Source organism: Panicum virgatum, chromosome 6N (genome assembly GCF_016808335.1).
Source record: "Panicum virgatum strain AP13 chromosome 6N, P.virgatum_v5, whole genome shotgun sequence".
NCBI classification, from domain to species: Eukaryota; Viridiplantae; Streptophyta; class Magnoliopsida; order Poales; family Poaceae; genus Panicum; species Panicum virgatum.
This window is the reverse complement of record NC_053150.1, coordinates 12,264,942-12,278,676: the sequence shown is the minus strand read 5'-3', so window position 1 is coordinate 12,278,676 and position 13,735 is coordinate 12,264,942. Positions and strand designations below refer to the sequence as shown.

General features: G+C 44.4%; 2 protein-coding genes across 3 annotated transcripts; both read right to left on the bottom strand.

Annotated features, from left to right (window-relative positions):
• Positions 1-1,524: 1,524 nt before the first annotated feature.
• On the bottom strand, positions 1,525-4,406 carry LOC120679096 (26S proteasome non-ATPase regulatory subunit 8 homolog A-like). Its single transcript, XM_039960602.1, has 6 exons — positions 4,159-4,406; positions 3,533-3,611; positions 3,057-3,159; positions 2,206-2,469; positions 2,010-2,121; positions 1,525-1,905 (listed from the first exon to the last, which is right to left on the bottom strand). The coding sequence occupies exons 1-6, from the start codon at positions 4,261-4,263 to the stop codon at positions 1,765-1,767; spliced, it is 804 nt and encodes a 267-aa protein (XP_039816536.1). The 5' UTR covers positions 4,264-4,406; the 3' UTR covers positions 1,525-1,764.
• A 2,556-nt stretch (positions 4,407-6,962) lies between these two features.
• Positions 6,963-13,308, bottom strand: LOC120679095 (VIN3-like protein 2). 2 transcript variants are annotated; one of them, XM_039960600.1, is made up of 5 exons: positions 13,104-13,308; positions 12,689-12,756; positions 9,500-10,166; positions 8,513-8,838; positions 6,963-8,319 (listed from the first exon to the last, which is right to left on the bottom strand). In XM_039960600.1, exons 3-5 carry the CDS (start codon positions 10,156-10,158, stop codon positions 7,424-7,426), a joined length of 1,881 nt encoding a protein of 626 aa, XP_039816534.1. In that variant the 5' UTR covers positions 10,159-10,166; positions 12,689-12,756; positions 13,104-13,308; the 3' UTR covers positions 6,963-7,423. The 2 variants fall into 2 exon arrangements, with proteins under 2 accessions (XP_039816534.1, XP_039816535.1); XM_039960601.1 differs by having other exon boundaries at positions 7,424-8,319; positions 12,689-12,984; positions 13,104-13,233.
• Between the last annotated feature and the right edge of the window lie 427 nt (positions 13,309-13,735).

Genomic DNA, 13,735 nt, shown 5'->3' with positions numbered 1-13,735 from the left:
TCATTGCACCGATGAGTACATTTTGCCTTACGTCGGTTCATCCGGTGATACTAAAACTCCCAGACGTGCTCAAGTCAATGCACCGACGTGTGTAATTTGCTTGGCGTCGGTTCAACCGGTGACTTGATTTCTTTTAGGTTTCAGGGCGCTGCCCTGAGACCCGCGAGGGGCGGCTCCCCCTCGACCCCCGTCCGCTAACCGGGTAGCGGAACCCCCGTAGGGGCGGCCCTTCGGGCCTAGCTTCGCCTCTCTTCTCTTTGTCATCACTTGAACCTAAGAGCCTGAATATATCATCTAAGCAAACACATTAGTTCAAGTGTTGCGTGTGTCATCAATCGCCAAAACATTATATTTGAAATATGGCATGAGAGGCCATTTTCGCTACAGAAAATACAACGCTAAGGGTGCAAAGGTTAACCACACAACAATGATGGCAAAGCAACCACTGAACCCACGATCACCAACCAACACGACGGCAGAGGCAAAGCATCCGCCAGAGCAAAACGGCGACGAAGCATCCGCCAACAAATAGAAGGGTGGCAAAGTATCTGCGAGAGGATGGCGATACCGCCGTCATTGGCCCGCAAACAGACGGTAGACTTTCGCTCCACCCCATTCCGTCCCAAAGCAAGAGCGCTGCAGCACAGAAGAGCCCACCGGCTGACACCCCCACAGCAGACAACCACCGAAAAAAGGGCGGCCAGCAAAGGGTGGAAACCAACCACCCATGCCAGCGGGGGCGACAGGAGGCCGACCCCAGGCGAGCAGAGCCGGCTCCAGAACCCTAGCGACCTTTTGAGAGCAAGTATTATGGTGAGCTATTAGTAAGCTGAATGGTGAAGTGGAGGAGAGAGAAGAGAAGTGTGGGCTGTAAATTTACAGCCAGCTTCGACACAAGAACTAAGAAAGTTTGTGAGATAGACAAGTGAACCATATATTAATGGTGGAAAGCTAAACCACTGTACAAGTGAGCTGAGAGATGAGCTGTAAGAATTCTTGCAGCTAGCAGCTGGCTAAATCTCTAGCCTTTCTGAGGAAGACGTCCAACGCGTCGCGTGCGAGACGACAACCCATCCCGGGGCGAGCGGCAGCGGTGCAGCAACGATCTCACCAAGGCCGCTGAAAGGCACAGCAAGCCCGCGCCCCATGGCGAGCGGCGGCGGCAGCACGGCCACCTAAGCCTCCGGGCCTAGATCAGGCCGCGGTGGCAACCACCCGACCACACGAGCGTGGCCGGCCACACACCGGGAGCAGGGCCAGCCGGAGGTGGGAGTGGGAGGCCGGTGAGGATTGGGAGAGCGAGATCACCGGCCAGGGGCCTCTTCCCCTCAGTTGGACAAGGAGATGCTGTGTCCTTTATATAAGAGCACAACGCACATGCTAACAGAATGGTAAGGCTAAACAGATGGATTCACCGTCGCCGGCGAAAGCTAATGGTTCGTGCAATATACAAAACGAAGAGGATACAGTCACGTTACAGAAATATCATTCAGTCAGATAACAAAACGGTGTACCCTCGGCAGCTTAAAGCGTCAGCAACGCAGTCACCCTAAATTCAATTTATGAATTTAACCTTTTCCATGTGACCATGGCGAAACACAAATGGAGCTAACAATTCAATATAGGTCGGACAGATACAGCTCCCAGAGGTTCACATGATAAATTTTTCAGACACGAGAGCTGTGATGAAACGTAATGACAGTACAGGCCATGCCAAGTGACCAGAGGGGAAAAAACATTCATCGAAATTATTGTGGAACTAAATCATACAATGCGCTCCAGCTCCCTAGCGTAGCTGAGCGTCTGGTTGATTAGCTGCAAGGATGGGATCTCCTTGCAGGGCTGCGACTCCTTGGCCTTCTGGAAGAAGACGGAGCCGTTCTTAATCTCCCATTCCGGGTGCTCCTGTTAATGAATTTTGACATTATCAGAATCTAGTGAATATCGTACGGTAGCACATAGAAATACACTCAAGATACAGGAAGGAGAGAATGAATGATAGAAATTACCTCTGTGATGTACTGGTGCAGTTCTTGGTCCGAGCTGAACATCAGCATTTGTTTGGCATCACTTATGGATAGGGAATCATACCCCTTCTCGCTGCACCCAGCGATCTCATCTCTGCGTGACAACAGAAAACACCATAAGCATCTCCATGATAAAACCATACAGTCAAACAACCAGCAGTAACAGAAGTCCACTCACCTAACTGTTTTGGCAAGAAGGTCCATGAAGTAAACATAGGTCTCGTGCGGCACAGCTTGCCGAGCGCTCAACACTCGGTTGTAGGCACCCTCCATAAAGGATTGCTCAAGCTCGACGGCATGCTTGATGCAAGGATGCTCAAGTGCCTTGACAGGCAGAAGCTCCAGCTCAGTGTGGAACTCTGCAATTCTATTCTGGACCAACAACCTCAGAAGATTGAGTCCCAAAATTGGGTACTCCTCTGGTGAGGGGGGTATTATGCCACTGCATCAACAAATATCATTCAGTATCAAATATCAAATTGTTTAGCATAAATAACATAGTAAATGCATAACAAAAATTATAGAATGCTCCTGAACAAAATAACTCCTAGCAGCAATGATCTAATTATAGAATGCTCCTGAACAAAATAACTCCTAGCAGCAATGATCTTCAGGCTGAAGTTTAACCACCATAACATCCAGTTTGTGTCTCAATTGAGACTATTTAGCCAACTAAAAATAATGTTTTGCTGATTCCACTAATTGGAAACCTCAATTTACATATACAGACACACCAGAAGGATTGGTTTGCAAACCAGGGGAGTCAGTTGGATGCATATTACAACAGCAGGGCATAATCCTGAGCTGAACAATATGTTTTAATTGTTCTTGGGCATATAGCGAGCTGTTCCAAATTATCATCTACGCAATAATTTTTGTTTCATTCATGCAAGAAAAACTATATATGTTTCTGCACATCAGAAAAATACACCCTCCTAATCCAGCTTTAAAATGTTAATCTAACTTTCTCATTAATCCAGTATAAAGAAATTAGAAACCAAATGAACAGATTGGTAATGAGGAACTAACCATGTATCCATGTAATAAGGCTTGAGCTGGCAGAAATCGCGTTCAAAAGCATCTTGGTCCTCAAGTTTCACGCTCAAAACAACCGCATGCTCATAAATGTCCCCTGAAATGTTTTAGACAGTGTTTTAGCACTTGCTCTGCTCGAGAAATATTAGAATGAGTGCTCAAGAATTTACTCGCCTCTTGAAGATTTAATAATTACTAAACAGCTTAGTCATAAGGATACGCATAAGTAAAATATAATCAATTAGCACAACTGATCCTTTATGCCTGTGTACTATCATGGTAAGGAAGTAAAGCAAAGCACCAGATGCGATATCCAGTACTACATTTACGATAAGAAGCGACACTATCCGTATATTCACTGTGCGAGTTGAAAACACAAGAACGCAATTTTGCACATACTGACATACATATCACTAAAGGATTGCTAGGGCAACAACTGATATAGAAGCAGGAGGCCAAGGTCATCTTACGTGCAAGTTTGAGCTCCTCTACAGCGTTGGGTGTCTGCTGAAACAACGGCGGAAGACTGGGGAATTTGGTGAGCTGGACCTGCAGAAGCAAGAAGTTTCGCGTGTCAACCACATTTGTAACTCGCACCTTACTCCCTTAAAATGACACAGGCAATTCAATTATCCAGTGAAAATCCAGGATTTCCGCCAAAAATCAAATCTCAGCCGGAAGAGAAGTTGAAGTGCGGATCTAATCAACAAAAGCAGCAAAAAGTGACGGTACATCACGAAAAACTGCTAAAAATCCGTCCTTTCTCCCCGTTACCTGCTGCAGAGTGCAAACCAATGGGACACGGATGGGAGGAAACCCTAGAACCAAACCGAAAACGACCAAAACAGGGCGAGACCCATCGCGCCGGCGTCACCGGATCAGCCGCCCTACGCTGACGGGAAACACAAAACAAATCGTATCCCTCGGAACCATCGAACCAGAGGTAGATAAAAATCGCATCTTCCATGCCTCCAGCGTGAAATCCCACCCCCAGAACCCACGAACAGCCACCGAGAAATCCCCCGGAGGAGCCGAAAGATCGAGGAAGAAGGGAACGGCGGGGCGAGACAGATCCGGCGGGGCCGGCGGCACGCACCTTGAGCTGCGAGAGGAGGGTGACGCAGGCGTCGAGGTCGTTGCGGGCGTAAGCCGCCTTGAAGCGGGCGAACACCTGGGGCACCTCCGTCAGCTTCGGATCCATCGCCGGCGGCTGTGGCGGCGGCGTGCGCTGGAGCTCAGGGTCTGGGCTCGTCGACTCCTCGTCTCTCTCTCTTGCTGGTGCGGGGGGATGCGAGCGAGAGTTTGCTTGCGGGTTGGGTTGAAGAGCTTTTTTTTTTCTCCCTCCTCTGCTCCTCCCCGCTCCTGTTTTATGGTGGCGGGCCTTGATTTGGTTGGGCCGGGTTCGGACTCGGAGCCCGCCGGCCGGGAGGGTTGTTGGCTGCTGCTATCCGACACGGACTCCGACGGGCTGGATTGTTAGCCTGCCTCGTTGGCATTGCGAATGTTTAGCGATGATTATACAGTCTTAACGTCACCTGTCACCTGCGCAAGTCAATGGTGACCAAGGTTCATCTCTGACTGTGGGTTCATCATCTAGAGTGAAAGATTCGCCAGGTGTGAAATCCCATACCTATTTTCACCATTGGAACCAAGGCGTCTTATTGAGTTTTTGTTTAGTTGCATCCAAAATTCTAAAACTTTATAAGATTCTTCATTATATCGAATCTTTGAACACATGTATGAAGTATTAAATATAGCTAGACAAAATAACTAATTACACAATTTGTCTGTAATTTACGAGACGAATCTTTTAAACCTAGTTAACTCATGATCAGATAATAATTACCAGATACAAACGAAAATGCTACAGTATCAAAATTTCAAAAGTTTTTCAACTAAACAAAGGCTGAATTGGGACGATGGAGAGTCGGAGAAGTGGGTGTGCGTGCAGTATTTTTTTATTTTTAACCTATTTTTCAATTTTATTTTAAAAAATAATTCATCCGAACAAATATTTGCAGATCTAACCATTTTGGTCGCGCCGGTCCGCATGGCGCGACAAAAACACGCTGTCACGCCACATGCAGGCGTGACAAGGTGTGCCACGTTGGCATGCTTCAGAGCACTCGGAAGGGGTTTCCCAGTGCATATTCCACGTGTTAATCTTCACGCCACTCCCACCGCGCGTGACAGTAACAATCTTGTCACGCCACCCCGCTGGAGCGACAAGGTCCGACTTTAAAAAAATCATATCTTTTTCATACGAACTCGGATGTAGATGATTTTTATACGAAAATTTAGCTCTCAATGAGATCTACAACTTTGTAGTTTCGAGTTTTTTCATTTGAAGTCATTAAGATATTTAAATACTTAATTTAAATTTTCAACAATATATTAAGCACTTGTACCTAAATCAGATTGTCTCTAACTTGACATGTTTATCATAGGTATAAATTAAGGTCTATATAATGGTTGATATATGAAATTATATGGACTAAATAGTTCGATAAGAAATACAATGAGAAATCAAACTATATCGTATGATCAAATAATTTTTTGAAAGATTAAGATCTTAAAATATTATAACAGTTTGAAAAAGATACATGTTTTTATACTAGTAATTCAGTGGTTTAGATAAAATGAGTACTTTCAGTTGTTCTCCATCCTATGGCTTTCTTTTCACAATACATTCTTTGGTCAGCGTGACACTCATTGATTGCACCACTTGTTTGGGCTAGCCAAGACCATTGCTGGAGATGCCTCCCATGGATCCCACCACTCTAGATACCTATTATATTAATAAGAAATTGTCGTTATCGAAAAAACAGAGAGCCACCACGTTCGTTGAGAGGGTCTAGAAATTTCAACATTAATCTAAAAAAAGAATGATTTATACCGTTGAATTTTACGAACATCTATCGGTCCAAACTGACTCAAGAGTCCATATTACAAATGATTAAAAAATATCTAATTTTAGAATTAAAGAAATAAGAAAAATTAGAATGTAATCAAAAAGTCCGTGCCGAATACAAAAATTAGTCAGACTTGCCCATCCAATCAAGACCACGCCGTAGGGCACAGCTAATGGGGATCAAAACAGATTAATTTGATAGATGGAAGTAAAATGATGGCTCAAAGCAAGAAAATAGCATAAAGTTCTTTGACCTACCAACCAATTCATGATCATGCTCCAACCAATTTAACTAGACCAACTCGCAAGTTAAAGCGATAACTAATAATATCTAGAGTGTTATATTATATTCCGTATTCAATGATGATATAATTTGATTTCTTATCGAACTATTTAGTCCATATTATTTCATATATCAACCACTATATAAAACTTAATTTGTACCCATGATAAACATGAGACGATCCGATAAATGTACAAGTGCTTAATATGCTGCCAAAAGTTTAAATTAATTATTTAAATATTTTAATGACTTCAAATGAAGAAACTCAAAACTACAAAGTTGTAGATCTCATTGAGAGCTACAATTTTCGTATAAAAATCATCTCCATCCGAGTTCGTATGAAAAAGATATGATTTTTCTAAGGTTAGACCTTGTCGCACCAGCAGGGGTGGCGTGACAAAACTGTACTGTTATGCCGGTGGAAGTTGCAAGCTTGACACATGAAATATGCGCTAGCAGACCCTTTTCGAGTGCTCCGAAACGTGCCAACGTGGCACACCTTGTCATGCCAATGCATGTGGCGCGACAAAGCGCGACAGCGTTTTTTTTGTCACGCCACGCAGACCGACGCGACCAAAAGGATTAGATCTGCAAATATTTGTCCGGTGGATTATTTTTAAAATAAAATTGAAAAATAGGTTAAAAATAAAAAAAATATTCGTGGGCGTGGAACCGAACACTCCAAACACACATCCTAGTCAGGATATGATTTCACAGAAGTTAACTTGCAGATCCACCATAGCATTCCACATATGCATACAGTTGCTTGTCTACTCTTACAAGCTCCATCTATTCAGGAGTTGCAGGTTACACCCAAACCGGATCATGAACCATGTCCCACCATCACAAGGTTACACATGGATTTGTATTCATGGACCAATCATCACCCTACCGACTGAATTTGAATGAATAAATGAGATATCAAATGGACCTGAATGCCAAATGAAGCACCTACTACATATAGGCGTCTCTCATAACGACAGCCCACATTGCACCTGTCAGCAACCTCCAGGAGTTTTGTTCATGTGCCCGATAACAGAAGTTAGATGCAACCTGATAGTCAACAATAGACAATAGCTTCAATATTGGATATTCATCCTTCAATCACCAGAAAGTTACCAGCAAAATGATGTCACACGGTGAGACTTCGTGCAGCGATGAAGCTTTCTAGTGCCGAAGCTTGCAGCATGCACCCTTCTGTTGCTGCTGAGGGGGCTTCTCCTTGATGCAGACAACATCCATGAATGCATCAACCAGTTGGGCGACCAAGCTCGCGGGATCACTAATGAGAGCATCCACAAAAGCGCCCACAATTCGCCTGTCCTGCGATGTTGCCTTCAGGCTGAACCAAGTGAGCAATTTTACACGGAAGTCACTGTCCATGTGCCCTTCGTGCTCCAGCCACCTGATCACCTTCACGCAGTACTCGTACTGCTGCTCCACGTAGTTCTTGGAGGCCGAATCTGGGGTGCCAATGAGCAAGTCAGGTTTGCTTGGAGCTTCTGAAGGAGAGGAGTTGGAGCTCAGGAAAGGTAAAACTTCAGATGGTGGTAATTGGCTTTCATCGTTGTCACTTGCAATCTTAGCCCGCTTAGAATACCGGTCACAGGAGAAATTGTTCTCACTTGAATTTGTAGAACCCTTAGGTGAATCATATTGAATGGCTCTCTGATGATTCTGCAAATTCAAATCCTTTTTCCGATGCTGCACTGAATCCTCTTTGAGGCACACACTCTCAGAATTCTGAGTTGAACACTGGCTGCTGCCGTGGTCAAGGCTCCGTGTAGTGCATTTTGCCTCCCGCTCAGTAAACTCCTCTATGCTGCTAAAAGGCAAAACCTTAAAGAAGTATTCAGTTGAAGGGCTTAGACCAGAAACCAGGCTCCTTGTATTTGGTCTCAGTATGTGGCATGTGGGCTCTGATGAATAGTTGAGAACCTTAGCACTTCGATGCCATACTTTGCAACCATCAATGTGCTCCTTACCGATGTTATCCTGATATTTTAAAGCAATAACCACAGAAAACGGAGTAATCTCATCAAAAAGGATTTGGGGTTGGGGACCTGAAAAGGTAAATACCATCTGTTCAGAGACGAAATTGTAGCCTGTATCTTTTGTCTTTTGTAAGCAAATCTTTGATAACTTTTTTTGGGGGGTAACAAACACAACTATGTCCAATTGTTCAAGGAAGAATACGCCTAAACATTCAGATGCAGTTTGAGCAAATAGGGAAGTCAAATTGTAAGAGAAACTTACCCAGGACTTTAGGATTATCATTCAACTCAAACTCCAAGGAGTTATCTACTGTAGAGTCTACAATTTCTAATGCACTTGAACAAAGCTTCTGAACTTCAGCGCCACAGCTAAGCCGGTTCACGATGCCACGCCCCATGTTTGCAGAAACTTGATCCAATGCACCACCAACTTCTTTCTCTAGTGTTTTCACAGCTGAACTGATTATGCTTGCTATTTCCTTGTAATGTTCAGACCCTTTCAGCAGTTTATGGCTCAATGACAGCCGCTCACAAAGCACATCAACTCTTCTTGCCTCCCTGGCAATTGCAAGTTGTTTCCGCAGACTCCTGCAGTACGAAAGAGGTAAGAAATATAAATGGAGTTTAACAGGCACAAGAGGCATAGGTGGCTACAATATTTAGCATGTAAAACATATTAGGCTCCATTTATCACTTTTTCTTTACTAAAATTTGTCAACCTCATTAAAGGGACTAGAAAGATATGTTCACTTATGATAAAAAATTACCAAATAAAGCATTGCACATTAATACATACTGTTACAATAGTTTTGGATGGTCAGACCTAAATAAGAATTAGGATAACAACAGAGTTCATATTTTTCATTCTTATAATCCCTCTGTCCCAAAATAAGTGTTGTTTTAGCATTCAAATTTCGTCCCATTGTTTTAGCTTGTAATGAGATCCATCTAATTAAAGTAATACCAAGTACCAAGAAACCATTGTATAGGAAAATGCATAGAGCCAATCAAATACTTAGTAGATGTTACTTTTCTAGTTCCAATGTATATGCATTCATTGAGGATCCAGAAAATCAAATAAATAACACAGTTTTCAATCACAATTGCTGGAAGTAATTAGGGGTAGCAAAGTCATTTCTTAGGATGAGTAATGTGTCTGAAATTTTCTAAAACAACACTTATTTTGGGAGACGGAGGGAGTAACTCATAATTTTATAGGGATGTTAATGAACCAAAACAGTCAGGATACCTCATTAGCCAGTTGATTTTACCACAGTTAACACAGTAGAAACTACAATCCAACTTGTTGCACCCATTCTTGACAAAGCCAGCTTTTTTATTCTTTAGTGCACAATTTAGGTGACAAGAGATACCACATGAAATACCACTGTATGGATTATCAGAGCTGCAAACCAACCACAAGCTAGGATCTTTGTTATCATCGTATTTATTGCAAATGCAGCAAGAGCAACGCTTGCAGTATTTATCGCCTGCATTCCGTATGGCTTGGCATGCAACATTTCTGCACACCACTGTACCAGCTCGAGCCTCCGTGTGCATTGATGAGTCAAAGTTTGCAGTTTTGACTGAATACTGTTCTTGTTCCTCATATTCTTTCATTTGTGTTTCATCTATGTTATCCTGCCCTGATAATATAGCCTTTGCATTACCATCCTTGAGTTGTCCACTGTTTCGTGAAACTAGTTTCAAGAGATAAGCAATCATCTTAGATTTTGGAACATTGGTGTACTTCCTCTCCTTTCCCAGCTCCACACATATAAGCTCAAGAAGATCCCTGCGGGTCCAGCACTGAAGAATCTCCACAGCACCTTGCGGCCATCTTGCAACTTCATACACTAGTTGTCTCTTGTCCGTCAGGCTCATCCCATTGTGTTTTTCTGCAGCCATCACAATTCCTGGATGGAAGAATATGAACTACATCAGCTAAGCAGTATTATACCGTGTGAACTGAGTATACAAATAGAACAAGACCACAGTGGTGCAGAAGAACAGAATATACGTGCATAAAAATGAAAGGAAAAAAAGGGCATATCCTTCTATACTTTAGTCTTGACTACAAAAGATTGCATTCACGTATAATGGAGTACAAGTTTTAGGTGACTAGCAGTTTCACGTACCATTTTAGGAGATCAATAGTAACAAATTCAGGGAGAGAGAAATATGTACTCTTAGCATACAAGACAAGGTAATAAATATATGATTTTGTGTGTCTTCAAACTAAAACAAGTGTAAATTTTGTCATTTTCCTAGGTCAAAATTTGGGAAAGAAGTATTAGTATCTTAAAAAGCTGAATATTGGGAAAAAAATGGTAGTTGACACAACCTCACTCTGTCCTCTAACTAATAATTGGTGCTTAGCACACTAACCAAAGCATACAGTGATTGTGACTACACATGCAGCTTTGCTACACTTTCTAAAAGCAACTTGATTAATCTGAAACTTTATTTGACATCCCAGTAGACAAACGATGCCAGAATATCTAGGGTCTGTGTAAAATTTTGAATACAAATAGAAAATGGTGCATCTATAAAATTATTTTTGGTATAACACACAAATGATTCAAAAATAAAAAGGGTAATTAAAAAAATCCAGTGAAGCTTCACATTCTCTCACTACTGCTGTATTTACCAACATTTGGACTCAGGTGCACAAAGAAGGAAATTTTACATCATAATTCTGACTTCTAAGGAAACAGGAAAAATAGAAGAGGAAGTGAAGCTAGAATCTCTTCAATTCTTCTATACAGTACATCATGATACATAGAAAGTCTACAAAGCCCTCATTCCCTCAATACGACAATGCTTTCAAAACTATTAGGTACATCGTTGCCGTTTTTGTAAATTCACCCAATAGTTACACTGTTGCAGAGTCGTTGCTTTGAAAGGAACTTCATAAATTTAGATTTAATTTCGGTAACATAACTGGTGCAAGTGGTAGTGCTTGCCGCCTGTGAACCGAGAGGTCACAGGTTCGAGCGGTGGCCTCTACACATTGCACGGTGTGTGGGAAAGACCTCCCGCTAATAACCTCCTCCAGACCCCGCACAGTGCGGGAGCCTACGGCACTGGGTACGTCCTTTTTAACTAGATATATAGACTTCCTACATATCCAACATCACACATTACATAAAACATGATACGATCACCAAAACTTAGCGTGGCTCAACTGCTACGAACTCATACCTCAACCAGTGCTCAAATCGTTGGATATTTTTGTAACAATCCTCAATTGCAATTATAAGTTAGAAGTCAATTCCAAAATTGCAACTTAAAACCTTCTAGAATTTCAGGAAAACATGGAAGATAATAAGAATCTAATTGCCCAACAGATCAAAGATTTTGAATGCTATGCCGCAAATGAAAGTAGCACAGCACTGATTGCAAAGAATGAAGAGTGGGCAATGAAATGAGACGGATTATAGGATTCTCGTCACCTTGGGCTAACTTTAGGATTTAAGAATTTTATCATCTTGGCAGACTTTTAGGATTAGGGGTCCTCAACACAGAAGCTGCTAATTTTGGGAGGCTTTCACACAACTTGCCATGCCACAACAGAGAGAAGCTTCGTTGGGAAGTTCATTCAGGAAAGGAATTCTTATTGCTTCAGCGGCAAAAAGACGTAACCTGTTGACCAGAGTTCTATGAGGCACGTTAGGCTCTATGAGGCGGCATCTTGGCACCTAGCACCTCGAATGCCAACTAAGTATCCAGGTGTCCTCTCAGCTTGTGTGGGCAACAGACATATGTGGCATGTATGCAACTACCACCAGCCTTGAGTCATTCACTTCACAATGCTCACAGATCAGCTAAACGGCAATTGAATAACTACATAACCGATCTATACTCTAGTTCACTGTGGGCCGTAGGTTGCGTAACAACCATTATCTAAGTGTTGGGCATTTTTACATTAGTGGAAATATCCACTTTTTGGAAATTTCCTTTCGGAAAATTCCAAGTAAAACCCAAATCATCATAGTATACCTATTATTCTACAATCGTCTGTGGTTTTCAATCTCTAGATGTTTACATGTACAAAAAAGTTTAGTTCATAATTGCGTCAGCATGTTCCTATGGTTGGAGGAGTCGTGCCACATTCCCTAACACTACGACAAGGAAAATCTAGTAGAAGGTTGAGCAGAATCGATAATGAGGGAAACACATCATGTCTCCCCCTCGCAATAATGGAAGCAAGAGCATACCCCGACAAATGCGCCACCATGTGACTGACATAACTGCGCATGTCGAGAAGCCTTACAGTGTAATAAAAAGCAACATAATGGAAAGAACTGATTACTAATGGGCATTAGAAGGCAACAACAAGGCGACACAAGCAAGCGATAACCGCTACATGAGTGCGCAATAAATGGGCGGCATTTTCCGCCGACAGGAGCATGAGTGGTAGCTGGTGGGAGCTTACCAGCCGAGTGGAAGCCGCACGGGCGAACGACGCCGCTGCTCGTCACTTGAGCTTGAAAACTCGGTCACCTGCAGGGCGCAAGAACAAACAAAAAGGGGGGAAACATCAGTCCGAGGCCTCGCGCGCGCGCACACACACCCGCGGATGGCGGCGGCGGCGCGGTACGGCAACAGCATTGCGCGAAACGGCGCCGCAGAGCTCAATGTCGAGGGGAACAACGCCCTAATCGGAGCGCGCACGGGCGGACAGCGAGGGGCTAGGTTATGAGCATCGGCAGCCGATCCGTCCACCACCATCTGCACGGGTTGAGGGAGGGGGAGATTCGGGGGGTTCGATTCGACAGCTGGAAGAACTGGAAGAGAGGATGGGGGGGGGGGGGGGAGGGGGAGGGTTGGAAAATCGGGGCGGAGCTTACCGGGAAGCCCGGGCGGGCGGATCTCCCCCGCGCGACGCCATCCCGGGGCCGGCGAGCGGCGGCATCAGGCGGGGGGGTGGGGGCGGCGGCGCGGGTGGGGTGAGGAGGAGGAGGGCAAGGTGCTCGGCGGCGCGGGCGCTGGCTGCTGCGGGGTGGGTGGGAGACGGTGCCGTGGTGCGCGAGGCTTTTGAGACGACCCGCGGGGTGGGAGTGGGAGCCAAGCCAGGAGGAGGGAGGGAGGGGATGGGGCCAGGGGACCAGAGGAGGCGTGGACCAGGCGCGGTGGGGGCCCACCGCGCAGTAGGAAAGGCAGCGCAACGCAGGCTGCACCTGCACTGCACGGCACAGCCACAGCGCATCTCGAGGATCCGGAGGTGGGGCGTACTCCAAGGGGCTGTTTGGTTAACTGCATCTTCGTTGGCCAGGGACGTGGAAATCGAGCGTATCTGGCGAGTCAGGTCCGGCCCGGCCGATGCAACGGAGTGCTCACATGCTTTGGTTGAAAGGTAATATGCACACAAAACCAAGCAAAAGAGGGCAACCAAACACCGGCCTCGAGAAACCTGTATGTGCCGATGCATACAACCAATCAAACATTTGTTGCATGCAGCTGGCCTGGTGGGGGAGAGCCT